At 48.3% G+C, this 24,790-nt stretch overlaps 1 protein-coding gene and 1 long non-coding RNA gene across 3 annotated transcripts in view; one reads left to right on the plus strand and one right to left on the minus strand.

Moving 5' to 3' along the window:
- Window positions 1-15: 15 nt before the first annotated feature.
- On the plus strand, window positions 16-22,631 carry LOC105086899 (uncharacterized). The gene is made up of 6 exons (XR_010382747.1): window positions 16-260; window positions 9,396-9,471; window positions 10,179-10,305; window positions 16,144-16,307; window positions 18,543-20,966; window positions 21,327-22,631. It is a non-coding gene; the product is annotated as an uncharacterized LOC105086899 (long non-coding RNA).
- The window catches only part of GABBR2 (gamma-aminobutyric acid type B receptor subunit 2), a 353,289-nt gene continuing 339,146 nt past the window's right edge, over window positions 10,648-24,790 (minus strand). For both annotated transcript variants that reach the window (XM_010977466.3, XM_031450080.2), the window contains exons 15-19: window positions 22,625-22,849; window positions 20,345-20,527; window positions 16,723-16,852; window positions 15,952-16,069; window positions 10,648-13,298 (exon numbers count right to left, since the gene is read on the minus strand). In XM_010977466.3, the coding sequence (XP_010975768.1) occupies window positions 13,133-13,298; window positions 15,952-16,069; window positions 16,723-16,852; window positions 20,345-20,527; window positions 22,625-22,849 (822 nt within the window). In that variant the 3' untranslated portion in view covers window positions 10,648-13,132. The remainder of the gene's footprint in view (window positions 13,299-15,951; window positions 16,070-16,722; window positions 16,853-20,344; window positions 20,528-22,624; window positions 22,850-24,790) is intronic.

Here is a 24,790-nt window from a genome sequence, read left to right on the forward strand (position 1 = left end):
CTAATTGATCAAAACCCCAGGAGGGGCGGCTGGTCACGCCCATCGGAACCCCTCTGCAGCCAGCCCACGCCCCGACACGCCCTCTACCGGCTCCTCCCACTCCGCCTACTTCCGGCTATCCTTCGCGTCTATCCGCCATGTTTACTGAGGGCAGTTGCGGCGTGAGGGGGTCTTCAGGTTGAAGGCGTCGTGTTCCTGAGCTAGGTTAACCTGCAGAAAAGAAGCTGTAAGTGACGCCTGGCCTCGACTACACTGCTCCGGTAACTCGCGCAATAACGTAGAAGGATAGCTCCTTCTCGCGCCTTACGGGCCTCCCGCCTTTTCTTCTCAGGTGCCGCGCAGGTCACGGTCGGACGGCGCACCGCGCTGCCATTGGCTAAAAGGGACGCCCGGCTCGGTGCCACCACTTCCGGCGACGCACACGGCGCGCGTGGCTCGTGGGGTCTGTTGGTTTAGCGCCCCAGTGAGTCGCAGCTGACTGTGGTGGTCTCCTCTCCCTCGGTCCCAGCTCCCACTTGACTCTTTCCCGGGCTGCTCGCCTTATGTAGGGCCCAGAGCCTGGGGCGGGGTTGGGCTCAGTAAATTTTGTAAACCAACAAATATACCCAGGCTGACAGGTTCGCTCAGCTTCCTGCCCAATTCTACCTTTTGTCCTTAAGTTTCTCCTTCCTTCTTAAGGCGCATTCTGTGGAGACCATTTCTGGGCTCCACAGGGATTTTTAGGGGCTTCAGGCTTCTCTAGCCCTTCTTTAGCTCTTTTATCTTTCGCTTCTCCCCATCTGCCGTCCTTAAGAAAAATCTTCCTTGTTTTCTTCGGGGCAAGTTATGCTCATGAGACTGAGATTGCCTTAGCCAGTAATTTAACACAGGTTCACTGCTGGAATTATAATTATAAATGATGTTACCGACCAGGGTTCTTAGCCTTAATCAATATAAATTGATAACAGGCCAGAGGAGAAATTCAGGCAAGGTTTTAGTGGGACTCGTGCCGCAGCATGAGGAAGCAATAACAAGTAACAGGTTCCCTTACTCGCTCCCTGAGGGGGTGGGGGAACTGGTCCCTTAAATAAGGCGAGGGTAGGGGCGGGTCCAGGGGTTGAGCTGCAGGGGTGGCTTAGGTGGTCCGCCCACCCCCTTGGTGGTGCTGTGTGCAGGGATTATATGCAGTTATCTTGCTTCTGCTCTGGGGACCCTACTATTGCTCCGGATAGTTCAGAAGAGGCAGTTGGGTTTTTGGTCTTTTAATATCTTATTGCTCATAACTTGCCCCAACTGTGCATGCATACGGTTATTTTTAGTCCTTTATAGTTTCTTTGTATCCTGTTTATCCTGGTACAAGCATTGCAGCCCAGGGTCCCAGGCAAACCCTATTCCCGACCACCTCCATGCTGAGGGAATTAGGGAGGGGCACGGTGTACAGGCCCCAGCTGCAGTGGTGGGTGTCAGGAACCTGGCCACTGGAATTTTCATTGGCCCATTAAAACCTTTCTGGCTTTGGTTTCCTCATCTGTAGAATAGTGATTATAATTCCTACCCAGGACATCCCACTGAATACCAAGACCTAAAAAGGTAATGATGGAAAAATTTTTGTCTTGGTGCCCCTAATCTGCAGTAATATCAGTACGCTCAGGGTTGCTCCAGAGGGAAAAAAAAGGTTTAAGTTTTAGGTTTAGGGGCAGTAGAGGGAAATTCCTGTTAATCTAGATGCACTAATTGCTAAATATCCTAATGGATGTACTTTTGGTTACATCAAAATATAGTCAACATCCCTCACAACCCTCCCCTCTTTACCTGCAGGCGCCTAGCGTTGGCTGCAAAGCAAGAGGTTGTCACATAGCGACACCTTGTGGCCTTTGTGGTGTACTGCCGTTAGGTTTATCGGGTCTTTTGTCAAAGGGAAACTGATTTTCTTTCACCAAAGTCATGAATTTCTCTGTGTTCCATATAAGGGTTTATTATATGCACTAGAAAATATTTTGCCTTAAGTTATTTGAGCTACCTTCTATGTTGAATTTTTTCCTTTTCTTACTATGGGACAGTGTTATTTCTCTTACTGAGAAAGGAGTGCAATCTTATTGAGAAAACATTTTTAAAAATTTAGGTTTTCTGGTCAGCAAAACATCATCATATAATTTCTAACATCTATTTTTGAGTAATATCATTTTCAATTGAAAATAAGCCCAAAGAATTAATGTTTTTTGACAAATAAGATTTTTTAATTGAAGTGTAGTCAGTTTATAATGTTGTGTCAATTTCTGGTGTACAGCATCATGTTTTAGTTATACATGTACATACACGTATTCTTTTTCATGTTCTTTTTCATTTTAGTTACTACAGTGTATTGAATATAGTTTGCTGTGTAGAAAGTTGTTGTTTATCTGTTTTGTATATAGTAGTTAGTATCTGCAAATCTCAGACTTCCAATTTATCCCTTCCCAACTCCTTCCCTGCCAGTAGCCATAAGTTTGTTTTTTATGTCTGTGAGTCTTTTTGTGTTTTGTGAGTAATTTCATTTGTGTTATTTTTTTTTTTAGATATCATATGGTTTTTTTTTTTCTCTTTCTGGCTTACTTCACTTAGTATGACGATCTCCAGGTCCATCCATGTTGCTGCAAATGGCATTATTTTATTCTTTTTTATGGCTGAGTAGTATCCATTGTATAAATATACCATTGGGTTGTTTCTGCCCATTTTAAAATTGGGTTGTTTGGGATTTTTTTTGATATTGAGTTGTATGAGTTCTTTGTATATTTGTTGTTATACAAATATTGTTATTATAAATTGTCTGCAAATAATACTTATTGTTATTATAAATTGTCTGCAAATATCTTCTCGTATTCAGTAGGCAGCCTTTTCGTTTTATGATAGTTTCCTTTACTGCAAAAGCTTTTTAGTTTGATGTGGTCCCATTTGTTTATATTTGCTTTTGTTTCCCTTGCCTAAGGAGGCGTTCCCAAAAAATGTTACTAAGACCAATGTCAAAGAGTGTACTGCCTGTTTTCTTCTAGAAGTTTTATATTTAAGTCTTTAATCTATTTTGGCTTTATTTTTGTGGATGGTGTGAGAAAGTAGTCCAGTTTGATTCTTTTGCATGTAGCTGTCCACTTTTCCCAAGTACATAGTTTTAAAGGAGTGAGGTTCATTTAAACACACGAGTCATTTGCAAATAGGATTCTCATTGAGAGCTTTCCTATAAAATGTTGGAAAGAGAGAAACAGTGTTTACTTTTGCATGTATACTTCATAATATCACATCATCTCAGAGGTCACAGTACACTGCCCCACTAGCTTGCAGGGTCACAAAACATATGTCAACTCTGACAGTAACATTTTGCATGGCTGAACATAAAGGAAATTCAGTTCCACATGTAAAGCACATGTTTCACAATGTTTAGTTATAGAATCTTGAAAGAAATGACCCGACATAGCAGACATTGAATAGTTTTATTTTATATTCCATTTTGAATTCTGAATGTGAACCAGATTCTGCAAAAGAGCTTTAGTTCCAGGGAAATTTTCTTTTTTAATTGTTGTGTATTTTAAAGACTCAAATAACAGGAGAATATTTGTAGTTTAACTTTCACATATTTGTAAGCCAGAAAGATGAAATTTTAGACTTCTGTGTTTTTTTGTTTTTGGTATGCTTAGCAAGAAATGTGGCCACATCATTTAATGGGTAGGGAGAAGAAATTCCCTTCAGAAATTGTCAGATCTTGGTGGCACCTTCATCATTTCTCCTCTAGTGTCTCTGGAGTTAGATTGTCTGGATTTAAATTCTGGCTCCATCATCACTAGATGTGTGATCTTGGACAAGTTACTTTAACTCTCTGTGCCTGAGTTTTTTCATCTGTATAACTGAGGTTAATCGTAATACCTGTCCCGTAGTGTTATTACATAATCATGTGAGATAAACCACTGAAGTGCTCACACAGTGTCTGGCCCATGGAAAGCATTTAATAAGTGTTGGCTGCTAATATTAGTATCAGTTCTCAGAATCCTAGGTTCTTTGAGCGAGTAGGGCCTCCTAACTTTCTTCTGATCCAGGTCATTGCCAAACTCTCTTGTTTTCACTCCAGGCTAGCAGACAAGACAGTTTCTCTGTTTATTGCTGATTTCATTAAATAACAGGAGGCTCTGAACTCTTCTAAAAGGGAGTCAACTAGATAGTAATGTTCCTTCAAAGAGGAATAATGTCCCTTTAAAAATGTAAAATGGCTGCTGTTCTGGAGGTGGTGTGGGTGGCTTCATGATCCACCAGTCCATGTGTACCCCAGGGGCTGCCTTTCTCCTTTCCATTGGATTATTGGGAGCCTCACTCCAGGGCCAGGTGCAGATGACCTTTTGGTGATTTCCTGTGCTGCTCACGTGCCCTGCAGATCTTCAGGGAGCACAGGGAGAGAGGGAGAATTGAGAAGAACACAGCTGTATGCCACTGTCCCAGATGAAGGTTGAGAGTTATAGAATACAGCGGAAGTCACCCACTCACGTGCCTGCAGAGAGAAAGCTGGTAATATACGTGTGTTAGGTGGGCTGGGTATAAGGGAAAACCCCACAGTACAAGCAGAATGATGAATGTCAGGGGACACTTGGCCTCGATGTTGGGTATAGCGGTGGGGTGGTGGCCATGGTGATCTGCAGGACGTATGACCTACGGAGTGGGGCACCTCTGCTCAGCTCTGTTCTGGTTTTCAAGAGAAACCAGAAATACAGGCTTTATTTAAATAATAGTAATATTAATACTGCTACTACTAATAGGGCACTTTATAGGCAAACCTTGTACTCACAAGAGCAGGCACATCTGTTTACCCCATATGACATGCATGCTGTCAGTTTGCAACCTCCGAAACAATGGTCTTGGGCGTTAATCCATTCCAGCCTCTCTTCAGCCTCCCTGTTTGAACTCTTCCAGAGATAGGGTGGCTACTTCCTCATGAGGTGTTCTGTTCATTGTGTGAACTGTTAGGCTTGCTGAGCCAGAACTGTCTCCTTGAACCTGCTGCAGTTTGTCCTCCTTTGTCTCTTTGGAGAGATGAGGAGGAAGACACATCTTTTATATTAGGTGGCTTCCCTTGGGAGGTAGTAGTTGTCATGCTGTGCTTTCCCACTGCTCCCAAATCTTCCTTCAGCTGTGTCCCCATGACATGATTTCTAGGCTTGTCACTGTCTGGTTCCCCCTCCTCCAGAACTGCTCCTTCAGAAGCCTTATGACTAGAACAGGACTATGAGGGCAGGGTTGCACATGCAGATACCTTGTAACTTTCATCTCCAAGAGGCCAAGCAAATGACATCTGCCCTGCCAAGTCATGTCTTCCCCCTTGGAGATATACTTTGGGTAGATCAGAGAATGGGGAAAAGAAAGATCTCACTTTGCAAAGCCATGTGCAAAAGTAGGATTTTACCCCGGAAGGAGTTTCCTTGAAGGTGATGGGTGTGATTCTTGCAGATGATCCCTTTGTGTTTGTCCTGGGACCTCGGGATGCTCTGAGGATAGTAAATACAGACGCCTGCTCCGGAAGCTCAGCCTTCTTCTTCCTCCTCAGCCTGCCCCACGGGTGGACCACCCCTCAGCCTCTCTTAAGATGGCTAAACCCCACCCCCACCGCCCAACATTCCTGTGTCCACTCAACCCATGAGAAACCCATGTCTCCTGTCAAGTCACTCTGTGAGAGTACTGCTGGCCACCCCTGGCCCTTCTTGCCCTCAGCAGGGCCCCTTTCTTTGGCCCCTTTCTCCATATCCCTGCAGCACCAGCCCGGGGCTTTGGGCAGTCCAGTGTTTCTGAAGTTTTCAGATAAAAGGTGTTACCAGTCCCTTACTTGGCGAAGGGGAGAGGGTATGTGTGAATACTTCAGGTACCTCTGACCTTATAGGGGAGGAGAACTTGTCTGGTGCACCCCCTGCTACCCAGGGGATGGGTTTTGCTCCATGAACTCTACTCACTTGCCTTGTCTAATTTTGACCAACAATGCCCACCCTCACCACCCTCTAGGCTGTAAGTACAGGGTCAGGGGTGATTAGTGAGTGAAGGTGGATGTTGTAGGGTTCTTTTGCGGAAATCATGTGAAATCATAACTCCCTGCAGGCCTCCATTGAGATAACAGCCTCACATCTGCTGGCCGTTTGATCTCAGAATGGAGGCTCTAAAAGCAAATCCAGAAATGCTGGTAACATTCCACTGGGCTTTCCCACTACTGAGTTAGAATCTACTTCCAAGTAGCCTTCTGTGCAAACAGTGGGAAGAGGGTGGCCTGGATTTTCTCCCCTTCCCAAACAGTGCAAATGCTTGAACTTTCAGGAGTGTGCATGAGACACTTTCTCTAGCTTCCAGAAATGGTCTAGGTAGAACTGTCACACAGATTTCCCCCTGTTGGGTGGGCCATTGTAGCAAGGAACTGGGCAAGGGAAGGAGTTCAGTATGTGGGCTTCTGACACTGCCCTCATCCCAGAATTTCCCTCCCCCTCCCCCCTCCTTCTCTCCCAACCTTTTCTCCTTTTCTTCTCAGCCCATTGTCTCAACAGTTTATCTGTAATCTCTTGTCTCATAGAAACCAGGTCTTACTAGTTTTTCTTGAAACTGCAGAGCAGATAAGATTTGATATTTACTTGTTTCCTGAGGGAAATCTTTTCCCAAAGTACTTCAGTCTTGGCCTGTTGTTTATCTTTATGCTGCAGAATCTTCATAGCCTCACACGTTGATTTTTTTTTCCTGCCGAGGAGAAGGCGTATTGTATTGAGGTATAACCACATGTGATTATATCTATATGTGTGTGTGTGGTTTTGTACACATGTTCACACACATGTGTGATTATATATATGTGTGCATGTATGTGTATATATATGTGTGTGTGTATATATATATAATATCACATCGTAAGTGTACAGTTCAAAGAATTTTCATGAAGAGAAGACAGCGCTGTAACCAGTGCTCAGACCAAGAACCAGAACATTACAAGCACTCAAGAGCCCTTCTCTAACCATCTTCCCCACGACCCGTCCCCACCAAGGGTCACCACTACTCTGGTATCTAAGAGGTTAGTTTTGCTGGTTTTTGAACTTTGTATCAGTGGAATCTTAGAGTATGTCCTCTTTCATGTCTGGCTTCTTCCACTTCATATGTTTGTTAGGTTCACTTTTACTGTCACATGTAGGGTTGTTTCCTCTGGTTCTGCTGTATTCTACTCTGTGAATATACTGCATCACATTTTTTTCTGTTCTATTGAAGATAGCATTTGGGTAATTCCGGTTTTGGCCAGCCTGGTCATTTCTGAGCAGTGACTGTCATATCCAGGGCTGGCATTTCTCCACAGAAGGGTGAGCATCTTCTACCTTGCTTGCCCTGCCCTGGGATGCTGGCAGAGTCCTGCCAGATCTTGGAGGCCTGAGTGCTCAGGGGCGGGGTGGGCGGATCTGGGCAGTGGGCAGCTTGGGCAGAGTTTGTCTCTGTATAGCTTCTTCCATGTTGTTGGCTTACCTGCACCTCAGAGCAGTGAGGGTTTCCCCCTGCTCACACTGCCCAGGGCCAGAGATGCTCAGGCCACGGGTTTAGAACCTCAGGGGATGATGTGAATGAATCTGAGATAGGCAGACCTATAAAATTTTAAAAGATTGTGTTTTCATTTCAAAATCATCTAAAACAAATTAGGCATATTCTCAGTCATCTGAATCCAGCTACTTCTAATGAGGCAGTTTAAGGAAGTGTACACAAAGGGGGTGTGTTCCGGCATCAGACTGCCTGTGTGCAAATTCCCACTCCCCATCCCAGCTGTGTGACCCAGGACAGCACTCACGCTCTGTGCCTGAGGGCCTTGAGCTATAAAAGGGTGGCAGTAATCTTACTGTGGGGTCCCTGTGAGATCCGAATGAGATTATGCCTGCAGAGCACCTTACCAAGGGCTTAGTGAGCATCAGCCCTTGGTCACCGTTAGACTCGTGTTTATTATCTGGGTGGCCCCATGATTGTCAATGGCTCATGAGAGAACAACAGAGGTGGATTTAATAGCGAGGTGAGAAAAATGAAGCCCTCCCGGCTCAGTGGTGTGTGTGGGAAAAGGGGGAATATTCCTCTGATGTCTTCTTAAAGCTAGGGGAAGGGGAAGGGGAAGGGGCAGAATTCTCAAAAGTTTTGGACAACAAAGAGCCCTCATGTGGAATTCCCTGATTCCCACAGATTTCTTTTGGTTCTAAGTGACAGAAACCCTACTCTGTGAGCAGAAAAAGGGATATATTAGTTTAAAATGGAGAAGGTCAAGGGCAGATGTATCTTTAGGGGTTACTGAGCCTTGAGCCCAAATGATGTCACGAGAGCTCATTGCCTCTCTTTTCATATCTCTCTGGATGGAGGGCATGATTTGATGCCTCCTGAAAAAAATGGCTGAAACCCTGGAAGGGCTCTGATTGGCTGGGCTGAGGTAATGAGCATATCCTTGAGCCAATCCCTGTGTCCAGGGATGACAGCAAGGGCAGTTCCTCCAGATTCCCTCCCCTTAGGTCCCTCTCCTCCCCCAAGAAGCAGGGCCATACTGCCAGGGGAGGGGCAGGAATGGGCCGGGCATGCAGAGTAGCCAGTGACCCCTGGTCTGCTTTCCTTTAACCCAGTACTACCTCCTCTCTCTGTCACTGGCTTCTAAACCTCTAGAGGAAGCTCCTTGTGGAGAGGAAACGGCTGAGCATGGGGAACTGCCTGGAAGGTCAGGGCTCTGGCTGGTGCCCCAGATTCCCTGTTTTCTAGAAACTTCTTCCCACCTTCCCTCAGAGCAGATCCTAGGGTTGTCTCTACAATGTGGGCTGAGGAGACCCCCAAGCAGAGATTTCTCAAAGGGCTTCAACTCCAGAATGCTTTTCTTTGAGGGACATAGTCTATCTTATTTTTACCTTAGAAACGAGCCAATCATAACCAAAGGAGGACAAAGAGAGCCCTATATGAACGGGTGAATTTCCTGCTGCTCTTGGGGCCTTGTTCTTTAGACTTATTGTTTAACCGCAAACGAGCTCCAAGGCCAAGCAAGGCGTGAAGAACCCTACTGAGGATGGTGATGACAGCTCTGTGGATGTTTCTCTCTTTCAGACATGCTAAAAGAAAAGGCCACATTTTTCACCAGTTGATTCCATATTTAGTGGGGAAATAGGGAGATTTCTCAAGGATCTGAGGTGGTGGAGAAATGTCTCCGTGTCGTGGTGTCTCTGTGCTATGGTTGCTCTTACTGTGGTTCTGGGTCCAGTGTGAGAAAGGAGCTGGATCTCAAAGTCAGGAAATCTGGCTCCCATGCCGGCCCTCTCAGGACCTTCTGCTTGACCTTGGCTCCTGTCACCGGGCCTCACTCGCACCACCTGTAAAGTGAGGGGTTGGACAAGATGACACCTAAGATCTCTCTTAGCTCTGAATTTCTGTGATTCTAGGCCAGGTGGAGAAGGAAGACCAATCAGGATTCTGGTTCTGTTCTTGCCTGTGCCATGACTCACTAGGTAACCTTAGGTAAGTTCCTCCTCTTGCTCATTGGACCTGTTTGCCACCCTTGAACATCCTGCATCCCATGGGAGGGCTGTATAAAAGGTAGCCAGGGTTCATCACTGAGAATCCTATGCATTAGGAAACTCCAGCCTGGGTCCAGCCTCCTAGTGAAGTCTGTGGGTCCAGTTCCCCACTTCTGGGCTCGCACCCAGTCACATGGCCTCGGGCCACCCCAGCCTGCTTTGGCCACCTTGGCCTTCCCTCTGTCTTCCAGGCCTGGCAACCAGTATGAACACACCTCAATCAAAATGTTCAGTTCTACAAAAGCTTTGTTGAAGACTGTTCTGAGCCAGTGAGAGGGCCTGGTGCTGGGTGGGACATCGGAGAAGCAGATGTGACTCCCATCTTCAGGGAGCTCATGGTCTGGGGTGGAGAGGAGGGGCCAGCATGAGCGTGTACCTAGTGTGGTGAGAGAGGGACAGTGGCAGAGAGGATTTCAATTTGGGGGAATCTGAGGGTGCTTGGATGGGACCTTGAAGGATGGGGTAGATTTGAGATAGAGCTGCAGGCTGAGGACCCAGCATGGTGGAGAAATTTCAGACAGTCTGTAGGGTCCAGGGGGAGAGGGCAGTGAGGCTGGGAAGAAGCATGGGGCCACGTGGCCTGGAGGGGGAGTCGGGGCTGGGGAGGCAGTGAGGCTTCTAGACTCATCAGGAACCTTTTGGTTGCAGTTGTTGGGAACTGAACTTGGAGTAACCTAGGAGAAAAGGGCGATTTATTGGGAGAACTGAGAATCTGAGGAAATTCTGAACATCCCAGCATGGGAAGGACCAGAGTGCTGCTGGCCTTCAAGAACAGGTAACCGGGTGCTTGGACACCATCAGGACCCACTTCTTGATCCTGTTTCTCTCCATGTTGGCTTCATTTTTCTCTCTCGTGGCTAAATTCTTCTACATGGGGAAGAGAATTAACTGGCCCAGCTCAGGTCAGGTTCCCATCCCTGGATCTATCACCTCTGGCTAGATGTTGGGTCACGTGGTAACGGGGCTGGTCTGTTACTGTCTGCAGAGGCAAGGGAAGGCAGCTTCTGAAGGAAGGGGCTGTGCTGAGCAGGTACCCCCAGGGCCACCCACTGAATTTCCAAGCAGAGGAATGTGGCCTGATGGGACCTGCATTTTGGGAAGAGTAGGCATTAAAAGATGACAGTTTTTTTCCTTTTATTCATAAAAACAAATTTGCAACAATTTATTAAAAATTGATACCATGCAATAGGGGTACGAGAAATTCCTCATTTACATTTGATTCTGGCAGTTCCAGTCTAATTTAAAGCGTTTGTGCACTAACATCATTGGAAAATGCCTTCAGGCTGAAGCCTCTCCGGAAAAGTACAGTGTGTTTGCTGCATATAAAAGAACAGAACCATTAAATAGCTAGAGTCACTTCTGTGGGTCTTGTTATTTGTGGGGAAATTAAAAACAGAATGAAACAAAACGGGTGAACCTACAGTATCATTAAGACAGAGAATGTGCCTTGTGGGTTAACCTAGAAGACTGTGCATGTTCAGGAGTCACAACGGGTCACGGACGCACACACTCACCTCCGACTGTCCAATACTTTTGTTTTTTATTTCCCTGCTATGCTGGATTAATATTTCTACAGGTATTAGTTTCTGTGTGTGTATACATTATGTACAATGAATTGTCTCTTTCCTTTTGAAAAATTAATGTGGTTCTTTAAATTAAATCTGGTTTTGGTGAAATCAAGAAAGCAAGTAAATACTGGTAATACACAGTGAGTGACAACACCGATTTTTAGTGCCTAAATAGACAACAACTTCAACTTGACCTGTGATGTGTTAACATTTTTTTTTCCCTAAAAGCTACAGAACCTCTGTAACCTCTCTTTGGGGGAGGGGAGGGGAGAGCTATGCTATGTGAAATAAGGTGTTTTGAAATGTTGGCGATGGTAAGATTCCTGCGGGCCCGTTTGTCAAACCCTGGTGGTGACAGCACTATATTCCTGACTTTAGTGGTCTGGGAAGAGATTATTGCCTGCCTGTTGAAGCTGCCATTAGGTTTCCTTAGGGAGTGAGCGACTGCTCAGTTGTGCAGACGTCCTGGACGTTGTCATTCAGGCCTTTTTTTAGCTAAGACTGAACCTGTCTAAAAATGTCACAAGGTCATCGAGAGCCTCTCTCCAGCCTGGCTGATCCTGGTAGAGGGCTGCACGGGCAGATTCTCTGGCCCACCCCCCTGGCTGTCACGAGGGCTGAAGGCCGTGGTCATCCTGATACCTCACGGGTCAGGGCTGCTTCACTGTTTGCTCTGAAGCCTTCCTGGATAAGATAAAGGTTTGATCCTCGGAGCCACCCTGTGAGGTAGGCAGGATGGGTATTATTTCAACCCCAGTTTGTTAGAGAGGGGAAACTGAGGCTCAGAGAGACACAAGTGACTTGCCCAAGGACATGGAGGGAGTCAGCAGTGGAGCGAGGGCTTGAACCCAGGTCTGACTCTCAGACCGGTACTCTTTGGAGTCTGTTTAAAAGAGAAGAGTGATTTTACGAATGAGAACCAGTGTGCTGACCAGTCACCCTGGGGACCCCCAAGGGCCAAGCTCGCTGGCTTGTCCACATGAAGGTTGCCTTCCTGAAGTTAAGGGAAGCCCTCAGCTAGCAACTCTCTCCCCATGACTACAGGGATGTCTTCTAGCAGATGCTCCCGATTCACTTTGGTCAGACATAAAGTCAGTGGGAAAAAAAAAAACAAACCAACCCCCAGCCAGCCCTTGGGCCCTGATGAGAGAGGTTAAAGTGCACAATCTTTCTTTATCATGTTTGCTGGGAACAGACATTCCATGATTAGCTCGGGTGATCCCCCTCATTACGGGAACACCTGATACGAACACGAGGGCATGGCCAACGTGGTGGGTGCATGACCAACTGTGGGTGAATGCTGCAGAGCATGTCTGCAGTGACGTGCCCTAAATCCCCATGGTCCCGGAACGGGTGTTATTGTGTTAATGTGTGGCATTTATCAGAGAGTAAGGTCCCACCGGGAGGCATGCGGGTCAGCCTGCTCCGGTACCCCAGCCCTCAGTACCCCAGCTCCTGGGCTGCCCGCTGCAGAGGTGTGCCGGCTGCCCTTCCTGCAGACTCCCTGTTCCCGGAAGGCTGGGGCTGGCTGGACTGGCAGCTGGGGGCCTGGCTGCCTGCCCACCTCCTTCCCCAGAAGGGAGAAGGGCTGGCTGGGGGGCCACAGCCGGCGGTGTGTGTGCAGCGGCAGAGGCGGTTTCTCCAGAAGCCCCTTGCCTCTTCTCAAGGCTGCTCAGGGCCACTCAGTGACTTCTAGCTGGAGTTCTAGTGACTTTCTCCTGGTCTAGGATTTTTTTTTTTTTTTTTTTTTTTTTGCGAAGTTTCAAATATCCTAGCTCCTCCTTTGCAGATGTTAAGGAAGAAGTCATTTCCATTCCTCTTCTTTGTGAAAGAATAAAAGCTTCACAAATAAGGCTCGAGGTCAGGTGCCAAGTGACCCCCATCCTGTGCACCGAGTGCCATCCGAGCAGTCCTGTGAGGCCAGCCGTGGCGCCAGCTTCTTCGCAGTCAGAGCTGACAGTGTTCCCCTAAGCAGATGCCTCTGCTCCGTGTGGTTCCGTCATGGGGGAGGCCCTGGCCCCAGGCCTCCCAACCTTACAGGCCCGAGACCATAACTCGGAAGGAGGGCGGCACATGTCTGTGGCGGGGGCTGGCGGTGGGGCTGACGCAGGGGCTGACACAGCTGGCATCCACGCCTCCAATGGATGGGAGGTAGGCGTGGTGGAGGATGGGGAGCTGGAGGGACAGCCGGCGCTGGATGCTGTGGAGAGAGGAGGGGAGGAGTGTCAGTGAAGGCTGTCTGGCTGTTCACCGGAAGGTTCCCTGGGCTCACTTTGGCTAAGAAGCTGGTGGGAGGAGTAGAGCTCTCTCTGAACTCAGAATCTGTCCGTCCTGTCATCTGACCACTCACCCATCCAGCAGAGGTTTAGTGCAGGCCTTCACGTGCCAACTGGGAGTAACCGGGGCGACAGCAGTCAAGGAGGAGGCAGGCTTCTGGAGCTTCTGGTGACCAAGAATCCCAAAGAAGAAAGGCTTTTTTGCCCTTCTAACAGGGCCTTGCTGCAAACATGGACAGTTATCATTCCCTACTCTTGCAAGTCTCCAAAGGGACTTGGCTTTGAGTTCCATCCCTGAAAGTCTTCCCAGCTGCTCTGTCCTTCCTCATTGGCTCCTCTGCCCCTGCCTCTTGCCCAGGACCTCAACTCTGCTTGCTGGGCCAATTCCAACAGGTTCCTTCCTGGTCTTTTGGCTTTTTTGGGGTGACTAGTGTTCTCTCTCCAACACTGGGATAGGGCATTCAGGGATCCCCAAGATCTGTCTCTTGCCAAATTCCCGAGGTAAATCTTCTGCCCCTTCTCTCCACAAACCCTACGCTCTGGCGGCTAGTCTCCTCTCCAGCTCTGCTATGGCAGTCTCCATGCCTCTGCACGCGCTATTTCCCCCACCTGCGAAGTTCTTCCTCCGCTTTCCCACATGGTGACCACTGCCCCTTTAAGATCCAGTTTAAACGTCCTCTTCTTTGGGCTAATCCCCCAGAGAGTGAGCCCCTTCCTCCTCTACACCTGCAGCAGCCTTGGTAAATTCCCAGAAATGCAGCCAGGAAAACCCAGAGGCAGGGCTGAGCCCAGGGCTGAGTATGCCGGACTGATGGAGAAGCAGAGTGAAAAGGGGGCCAGCTGTCCTTGCTCCCTGTCACTGCCACGCCCTTCCGCTTGCCTTCTCATCAGTTTTCACCACCAGCAGGTCAGTAGGTCAGTAGGTCAGTAAGTCACCTCAGCTGTTGTGAAGGCTGCTTTGGGGAATGTGCCCAGGCCACTGCTCCCTTGCACTGCTCAGCTGAGTTTTGTGCGGTTCACTGCACCTGGGAAGTTGCATTGCCTGAACTCTGAGGCCTCCTTGTGTCCCCCATGCCTGGTCACTCAGGTGGGGAAAAACCCAGACATTCACAGAACCCAGGAGGCAGAAGAGGCACTGCTATTCCCATTGTAAAGACAAGGGCAGGGTAAACAGAACTTGCTCACAGAACCAGAACCAGAACTGGGGAAGGAGGGATTCTTGCTGCTTCTGTGGAATCACAGTGCTTTGTGGGGTAGCAGATCAACTTGGGGGGCTGCCTCTTCCCACCAGTGTGTGCCCAGGAGTGTATGTAGGGCATTGGTGGGGTTCTGAGGTGGACGAGAACAGATGCAGTGCTGCCCCCACTCCCTAGGGACCTGCTGGCCAGAAGGGCTTCTCCTGAGAGACTTCACAAGTGCTCATGAGAGATTAGAGTGAGACCTCATTTTGAAATTAGAGTTGAACTTATGTAATGTCGTAGGTGTTGGCAAAGAGTCCAGGAAAAACGGGAGCTGAAGAATGGGCTTGACTTGGGCCAAGATGTCCTGTCTGAGCATCCCTGGCAGGGCCATCTGCCCGGGCAGGGTGGGCCTCTGTCTGTGGCTGTCAGAGCCACACATTCTGCTGTCTGCTGGGATCCTATTTGCCTTTTCACTAATTCATTGCTGAAGACCTACTCAGTGCTGGAACCTCTGTTCAGTCCAGGGGACGTATGAAGGGCTATGCCTTGCCCTCACAGTGCTTGCACTCTAGTGCAGGGAACTAATACGCAGACCACTGATGAATGCCATGTAACCATCAGTAATGGTACTGGACCATCAGCTGCGAGGCTCTGGAACTAACTGGGTGGAGATGCTATTGGCTCTAAGACCAAAGGGCCCCAAATGACACTGCAGTTGGTGCCTGGGCTCCCTTTGCTGGCTCCTTACCTCTTGTCACTTCCCAGGGAACAAGTTTCAGAGTCAACATTTTAAATTACTGCTTCCAATCTGCTGTAAACTGGGAAGAACTAAAAATTGCCACGGGGGACCAAGCTACTGGAGATGTCCAGGTCTTTGCTTTGATGTCACCTTCTCTGACCACCCTATGTAAAATGATACTTCTTAAGCCCTTCCCTGCTTTATTTTTCTCCAGAGCACCTATCACTTAACATACAAAGGTTTGCTTTCTTATTAAGTTATTGTCTTGCCAGACAGAATGTAAACTCTGTGGAGGGATTTTATCTGTTTTTGTCACGGCTGTGCCTGGCACATACTAGGTCTCAGTAAATCGGTGTTAGGTGACTGTGGTTGTTTTATATACATCACAAAGGCAGAGAACATGGGATTTGATGTTGGACAGACCCAGTTCAAATCCTGTCTCCTACATTTAGCAACTGGTGAGCTTTAGCAGGTCACCTCCCCTCTTTGAGTATTAGTCTTTTCAGCTGTAAGATGAGCATTGTAATTTGACCTGCCTCATGGGATTACTGTGGAGTCCAAGTGAAATAATGCACGTGAAAACATGGTGCCAGTTGTAAACTCTTGGGCAGGAGGAACATTCTCTATGGCAATAATTCTCAAGGAGAAGGTACTTACTGTTCTGGGGAGTTTATATCTTCTATAGGATCTTTGCATGTTCGAGAGGGCTCTGTTGTGTTCCACTGTAGCTGCGGATTTTGATCGAGGTGATTTTTTAAAATGGCCTTTCCTCCATCTGAATGCAAAACAATATTGCAATAGATTCTGTTAACTTGATTTTGAAAAATCAACAATGCAATCATTTTTTAGGATAGTGGCCCAAGGAGACGGAATGCAAAAGAGCCCATCGTCCCTCTGCACCCTCTCTGCTGTGGTCTCTGCAGCAGCTCTCCGGAGCTCGCTTTTTAAGAGCTGTACCATGTGTCTTGTTTAGCTGCATCATAATTAATGAATCCACCTCGAGGGATGAACGTGTAAGTTAATTCCAGCTTTTCTTGCCTACAGGTAGTGTTATGATAAATACTGTGTGTCTACACCTTTGCCCACATGGGAGTATTTCCAAGGGGCAGCCTCCTGCTAGGGGGATTGCTAGTCAAGGGGCTTAACACCTGACATTTGGAGAGTGCCAGACCGACTTCCAGAACGTTGCAGGAGGATGCCCAGTTCCACACACTCTTACCGACACTGGGAATCTTTTTAAAAGCTTTCTGAAATGCGGGCAAAAAATGGACTGTTATTTCCCAAGTGGTTGGTGGAGCTGAGCAACATATCATCTTACTGACCACTCCTTTCCTGTACGTGCATGAGTACCTTTCCTGTACAACTTCCTCGTCTGTAAAATGGAAGAGGGGAGGCTGGTGTCATACCCAGGGCCCCCCCGCCTCCTACCTGTGCTCTCGGTGAAGTTCCCCAGGTTGAGGATGTCGTTGAGCTCTTGGTAGTGGTTCTGTTTAATGTAAGTGGTCTTTTCTGGTGTGTCCTGCAGCTGCATGGTGACCTCTTCCAAGTCTTTATCCAGCTAGAAGACAAAGGCTCCGGCTGAGTCAGAGCCCCCGGCCCAGCCCCTGCCCTGGCCCTGGCTGCCAGGCCTCAGAGCCAGGAAGCGGTTCACAGGGTCACAGGGTCACAGGGCTGGGCCTTGGCTGGCCTCAGGAGGGCACTGAGAGACACATGGGCTGCTGCGTGTTGGGGAGGAGACACAGAAGGCCCGTGCCCACACTTGTTCCAGGAGAAGCTATGCTGAGAGAGGCCTGGGCTGTGCAGTGATGTGTTCAGTGCAGGTGTGAGCCTTGACGGAGCAGCTAAGCAAGCCTGGGGAGGCAGGGGGAGGGGGTGGGGAGTGGGGAGGCAGGGCAAGAGAGCATCAGTGCACAGGCTCTGAGGTTGGACAGGCCTGGGGGCAAACTCAAGGCTGCCCCTTACTGGCTGTGTATTGGCTGGTGAGAACTGAGTCTCAACTCCTTCATCTGTAGAATGGGGTAATAGCAGTATCTATCTCATGGGTATTAAGTGAGATGATGCAGTCAAAGTTTATTCCAATGCCTGCCACATAAGAAGGGTAACCTGCTACTGTCACAATACTACTATAATTATTATTATTGATACTAGCGGGATCCTCGGTGGGGAGGACACATCTGTAGGGCTGGTCAGCTCTGAGCCTCACACTGTCACAGAGACTCAGGCCAGTAGGAGCTCCTGCAAAGGGGTTAATCAGGATGGATCCCAGTTGCTTCCAAGTTACATAAAAATCAGATGCAAGCTCTGGGACATTTCAGCCCCTGAGATGCCTGGGGAGTGGGTGTGGGTTGGGGAGAGTAGTGGGCATCCTGCTACAGATAAGGGAGAGGAAGTCATAAACTGCTATTCCGATGGCAAGAGCACAGCCATTAAACTGTTTAATTAGTTTTCATGTGGAGGAGGAGAGAAAGAAGTTTTTTCTGTGTGATTCAGACAGCAGGGCTAGAATCAAAGAGTAGAAGCAACAGGAGGCCAGACTGTGATTCAGTCCCAGGAAAACCCCAACTTTTTAGGGTTTTTGCCCATGGCCGGCATCTCAGGTTTCCTAAAGTGAGTGAACTTCTCATCGCTGGAGGGTGCAAGTGGAGTTCGAATGTCAAGGCCCAGGGACGTGCGGTATCACTAGTCCCTGAGAGGCCTGATATGACAGCAGAATCAGCAGTGGGCTTTGGGGGACAGAAACCTTTCCTGCTTTGATCCCGTGGCACATGGAGGGCTGTCCCATGCTACAGCTGTCCGCTTTAGAGGCACGGACAGCTGTGCTGCGGATCTTTGGGGCAGAGTATAGTGAGTCCCCCAAAACGTTGCCAGATTGAACAAATAAAAATTCAGAATGCCCAGTCACCTTTGAATTTCAGATAACAAGAATCAAAATTTCAGATAATAAGGAATAAAAAATTTTAAGTATAAATATATCCCAAATATTATATAGGACATATTTACACTAAAAATATGATTGGTTGCTTGTCAGAAAATCTAATTTAACTGGACATCCTGTACTTAATCTGGCAATCCCACGTCTCATTTCTTTCTTGGGCCTGTCTGGCTAGAGACGACATTTCCCAGCCCTCCAGTGTGATCACATACGTTCTTGCCAGTGTAACTGGAGCAGAACCAAAATGTATGCAACTTGCGCATCACTTGCTTAAAAGGCGATCCCTTGCATGGACTTCCTTTCTCTTCCCTTCCAGGGACTGGGAACAGGACATGCTGTCCACGCAGCTTTAAGTGTTCTAGTGAGGAAGACACCTTGGGGACTGGCAGACAATTAAGAGTAAAAGAGCCTCAGTCAGCAGTGACCTTGGGCAGAACTGTCTGCCAACCTGGACCTCTCTCCCCAGGACTGTCAGGTGAGAGAAATAAACATGTATCTTCTTTGGGCCACTCTATTTTGGGGCCTCTATTATAACAACTTAGCCAGTACCCTAACAGCTCACTTTTCTTTGTTCCTTTCCTGTCCCACTCATCAATCAGAGTTCCTCCCTTAAAGACATAACCCAAGGATCATGGGCTTGGTCACACCTGAGACCTAAAGGGAGGGCTGGAGAAGGGGAAGGTGATTCGGTTTCTCCTCCCTAGTGTAGAAAGTCCAGATTTGAGGTTTGGCTTGGGCACCAAGGAATCCGATTATGGCCTCTCTAGACTATTCAAGGACCAGTTAAGGACTTTCAGGACAAAAGTGAGGTCTGTTGCAGCAAACTCTCCCTCCTGAGAAGTTCCTCCTCACTTCCTCCTCTCTTGCTGTGCATCACACAGATGTGAGTGGTTACGGGTTGTGTTGGGAGAGTGAAAAATGGAGGCGGGGATATACTTAGGAAGCTGCTTATGAGACAGTAATACATACTGGCCTCTGCCCTGGGTTTCTGACACAGGGCTCCTGAAACCCTTGTAATTTCCTGGGTGTTGGGGTATCTTTTGTTCTAACTGGGCAACTGTGGGTGGGCTCCAGGATGAGGGCTGGTCACCAGAAAGAATGAGCCATGATTAGAAACCAGGAATTTTCAGCCTTGTCCCCCATCCTCTTGAGGAGGGAGAAAGGCTGAAAATAGAGTTAATGATCAATCATGCCTGGTAACAGAGCCTCCATAAAACCTCAACATGTGGGGTTTGGAGAGCTTCCGGGTTGGCGAACACATCCACACTGGGAGGGTGACGTACCCCAGCTCCACGAGACACAAGCTTCTGTGCTCAGGAGCCCCTGGCCTCTCCCACTGTATCCCCTCCTGGCTGTTCATCTGTATCCTTTATCATATCCTCTAATAAACTGGTAAATGTAAGTAAGTGTTCCCCTGAGTTCTGGGAGCTGCTCTAGCAAATTAATTGAACCTGAGGAAGGGGTCATGGAAACGTCTGGTTTGTGGCCAAGTTGGACAGGATTGTGGGTAACCAGGGGGCCCACTACTTGTGACTGGCATCTGAAGTAGGGTGGGGGTGGTCTGTGGGATAGACTGAGGAGCCTTTAACCTCTGGGGTCTGACACTATGTCTAGGCAGATGGTGTTAGAATGAGTTAAATTCTAGTACACCCAGATGGTGTTGAAGAGAACTGCTTGGTTCGGGAACTCCCTCCCCCTCCCCCTTGACACACACACACATTTGGTGACCAGAAGTGTCAGAAGTGAAGAGTTCTGTGTGAGTGGGAGACAGACAGGAGGTAGAAAACTAAGTTTTCCCAAATCAGTGCTATAATCTGGGGGCTCACAAATCTCTTAAGAACTTTCTTTCTGAAGATGCCTTGAATCAAGGCATTGCTGTAACCCAAGAGCCTTGGCCAGATGGACAATAAACTTCTATGAGATTCTGACAAACTGCCTCTGTCTAGTTTATGTTCCCGTGGTTCTCAACAGCATAATGACAGCAGATGGGACTGCACAGCCATGATGTGTGGGTGTCCTAGGGGAGCCGAGGTGGGGAGCGGCAGCTCGGAGTCCCTGCACGGGGCCGGGGGCTCCCGTGGAGGGTGGGGCCCTGGTGACCAGCACTGTGGGAGGTACCTCTGTGATCTTCATTCGCAGGCGGTGGTTTTCTGACTGCAGGCCCTCTAGGCGGGATGTGCTTGCTTGGTTCACACTGGTGACTGAGGTGGAGGTTTTAGAATCTTCTTTCTTCTGATTCTGAGTGAACTGAAATCGTCTGTTCTGAGTTGCTGCGTCTGGGTTTGTTCTCAGAGTGATGAGCTGAAAGGACAAAAGTAGAGCTGAGAAGAGAACCCTGGGGTCTTTCCTCTCAGGCCCCATCCAGTCCCTCCCAGCAGGGCCTGCACTGGAGGCAACATGGGGCCCCAGGAAGGACACAGTCTGAGAGTCTGGAGCCCTGGGCTCAGGCTTGTCTCTGGCCCTTGCTTGTGTGTGACCTCGCGCAGGCCTCTTCCTCTCTCTGAGTCTCGGTTTTCTTCCTTGCCGGTAGAAGTCTGGTCTCCTGACCCTGATTCCACCCGCATCCTTGCCATCCCGCTTATGCCCTGCTCCAGCTGAGCCTCACTCTGCCTCAGGCCTTGCTCCACGTAGAAAATAAACCTGAAGGTGACAGCTGTGAAGACAGTGGGAGGAGAGTGAAGGCTTGTGCTTGTTAGAACCATGGCCGTGGCCCCTGTCCACTAGGACTTCTGGTTCAGAGGTGAGAGGCGGGGATGGAGGAAGGACTCAGATCATCACCAGGCCAGGCATTCAGGGCACAGTGCTCAGCACGGTGCTGTGGGCCTGAGCTAGGCTCTGGGGAGGGCCTGGAAGGATGGGAGGGTAAGGGAATTCCAGGGGGAAGAAATGGCACATGGAGATGCAGGGGGGCTCAGGGTACTTATAGAGAAAGGCAGCTGGATGATGGACAGGGTTCTCTGGGGAGCCTAGAGGGATCCAGTGATCCTGAAAGCCAGCCCAGTATTGGGCACTTGATCCTGGAGCCAGGAGGGCAGTGAAGGTGCCAAAGCAGAGTGTCCTGATCAGAGCTGGGCTTAGGGTCAACCTGGCATCTTCACAGGGTGGAGAGAACATGTGAGTGCACGCAGAGAAGTTGTGGGCTTGGCCTGGAGCCTGGGAAAGTGTCGACACCCAAAGGAAGGAGTACATGCCAGAGGTGTTCTGGGGCACAGCTGAGCCTGACTGGGGACTGACTGCGTGCCCAGGGGAGAGGAAAGATCACTGGGGTCCCGTGGCTCCTCCATCCAACATAACCACTGACCTGAGAGATATTTTCCTGACATTATCCCACCCAGCAGTGGGCGGGTGAATTGGAGGCCTTGACCTCTTTAGTAGGCTGATCTGTGTAGAGAAAACCTAACCTCGGTGGGGCCCAAGAATAAAGGAAGACGCAGAAGACAGAGTTAAGAAGTTATTGACTCAAGCTGGGTTTGATAATATCTGGAAGCTATCACTCAGGTAAGCCCTGCAGATGAATGAAAATGTAAGTGGCTGTTAAAAATGGTTATTCCTTTTCACCCACTAGTGCTACTTCTGTGACTCTAGCTTAAGGGAATGACTGGAAACAAGAAAAGTGTATTATGTAGGAGAAATAAAAGTACACTTATAATATAAGAAATCTGGAAATACTGTAATGCTCACCCATAAGGGATCAAGAAGACAAGTAGGTTACAGAACTTCCCCTCAATGATGGTTATGAATGTGGGAAAATACAAGGGGCAAAAGCTAAGTGAAAAAGGCAACTACAAAGCATGCTATAATTACAGCTGTGTCTGACTCACAGACGTAGAATACAAACTTGTGGTTGCCAAGGGGGCGCGGGGTGGGAAGGGACAGACTGGGATTTTAAAAAGTAGAAAAGATAAACAAAATTATACTGTATAGCACAGGGAAATATATACAAGATCTTGTGGCAGCGAAAAAAAATGTGACAATGAATATATGTATGTTCATGTATAACTGAAAAATTGTGCTCTACACTGGAATTTGACACAACATTGTAAACTGACTATAACTCAATAAAAAAATGTCAAAAAAAATTACAGCTATATCTGAAAAAAACATCACTGCCTAAGCACTAAAAAAAAGACTGGAAGGATACATCAAAAATATTAACAGTAAAAAACCAAACCAAAACATTAACAGTGGTTATTTTTGGGTGGGGGGACTATGTGAGAGTTCTGAAAAATCTGATTTTTGCTTTTCTGCATCTTCTAAACTTTGTGATGTGAATTGTGTTCATCAGTTAAAGAAAAAAGTGCGTAAGACTTTTAGAAAGTGGAGGAAACTCAGCAATCCCCTTGTGAGGCCGGACAGGATGGCAGGGTGGTGAGAGTGGGGGCAGAGGACTGCCTGTACCTTGGGCACAAACACCAGGCAAAGGGTGATGGTGCTGCAGAAGATGATGACCAGGGCCACGATGCAGAACTGCACGTTGGGCTGGTCGCGGGTCAGGAAGGAGACGGCGGCCCCAATGATGCACATGATCCCCACGTTGTAGACGCTCATCCCAATGTACTTGCTGTCGTTGAGGGCGGGGATGCTGACGTTGCGGGTCTCCCAAGCTAAGAAACAACCGAACAACTGCAGCGGTGACAAAAAGGGGAGAGAGGTGGTCATTACCAAGCAGCTCCTGCTCTGAGAAGCTGCTGAACTGAGCGTTACTCTGGAGGTGGGGGTTGGGGAGGGAGGCTGGGGGCTTGCTGCTGTCTGGGTCTTCTGGATATCACCATCTGTCCCCACTGTGGCCCCAGGTTGAGTCCTTCCGAGGAAATGCAGGCTGGGGTGTTCGCTGTCTGGTTCTCCTTCACCCCCACCACTGGTTCACGCACAGATGCACAGGAGGCGGCAGTGGGAAGGAACGTCAGACATGATCTCAACCACGTCGCCTTGCTCTACAGAGAACCCGAAGGCCCAGAGAGGAGGAAGGCGCTTGCCCAAGGCCACACAGCAATCTGGTGACAAAAGTGGACTGTGTCCCTAGAAGTTCAGTCCAGTCTTTTTTCTGTTGAACCAGACAGAGCCCCTGTGTCTGGGACTTCTATTACCCCCCAGTGCACACAGTCACACAGAATAGAGAGACTGCGTTTCCTAGCCGTCCTTGAAGCTAGGTGTGATGTGACTAGGTTCTGGACAATGCCATGTAGGTGAAAGTGGTGTGTACAAGTTCTAGCAAGTGTCTTTAGAGGAAAATGCTATTCTCCTTCCTCCACTCCAGCAGATGGAGTGGAATGTGATGGGTGGAGCTTGAGCAGCCATCTTAGACTATAAAGTCATCTTAGACCATGATGTGGAAGATGTGTGATGAAGATGAGGGAGGCAAGATGCAAGGGACTAAGAGTCTAAGAGCCTCCACACAAGCTCTTCTGCTTACCTGAGAGGGAAATTAACTACCTTTTTTTAAACTACTGTTTTTGTAGGTTTTCTGTCACTTGCAGCTCTACTCCTAACCAATTCATGTCCTAGCTGAAATGAGTAGAAGTCAAACGTGATCTGAATCAGGGTGTTTAGGGTTTAGCCTGCAAGGGTTGTCTAAAGGAAGGGCAGGTGCCAGAGAAAGTGCAGGCGGAATGTGGGGCAGAATGGTGGTGTGGGCGGGAGGGAGAGCTGATCAGGACTGCTGACTGGTGCAGGGGTTTTGGCTGTGGGCCAGCCCCTCCAGGAGGTCTTCCTACAAAGGCCCCCTTTCCCTCTGGCTTTATCACTGAAGTTTGGGGCATCCAACAGCTGCACAAGCCATTTAACTTCATCCAGGGCCTACACTCTGAGGTTTGATTTAATTGGCAGCACAATGCCATGTGGTAGAGTCCAGAGGGTCTGGAATCTGCTCTGCTATCCCCTGGCTGTGTGACTTTGGGTAAATCATATCACCTCTCAGAACCTCAGTTTCAATATCTGTGAAATGGGAATAACAGTAACACCTATCTCAGGGCTTCTATCTAGACGAAATGAGAAGATGGGTGTGAAAGCATTTTGTAAACTGATATGTCTGATAGAAAAATAAGTTAGTAACTATTTTATAATTGGTTATTTTGTTTTACAACCACAGTTGTAGTTTGCTCCTTTTAAGTGTGTTATCTTACAGATGGACATGTTATTTTTTAAAAATTCCAATTAAAGTGGGAACCAGAGCCCAGGAAGCAGATACTGAGTGAGAGAAGGAAACATGCACTGTTGAAAGCCTGCTTTGTGCTGGGTCCTTGGAGTGCGGCCCCTTCAGTCCCACAGCAGCCGTGCCAGCTGGGCGGGCCTGTCCCCGTCCTACAGGGGAGGAAACGGAGGCTGGGCAAGGTGAAATGACCTGCCTCCAGTCCCACAGCAACGTGTCAGGGCTGAGTGGGTGCCTGGGATGCCTGCTCCTTGCCACACTAATGATGGGCCACCAAACCATCACAAGAGTCCACTGGTCATAAAATGTGGGCAAGTCTGGGGACCTAGTAGTTGGCTGCAAATCTCTGACGGGTGTCAGGAAGAAACAGAGGGTAACCTGTTCTCAGGCCTTCAAGAAGTAGAATGAGTGTTCAC

The sequence above is a fragment of the Camelus dromedarius genome, chromosome 10 (genome assembly GCF_036321535.1).
Source record: "Camelus dromedarius isolate mCamDro1 chromosome 10, mCamDro1.pat, whole genome shotgun sequence".
Classification (NCBI taxonomy): domain Eukaryota; kingdom Metazoa; phylum Chordata; class Mammalia; order Artiodactyla; family Camelidae; genus Camelus; species Camelus dromedarius.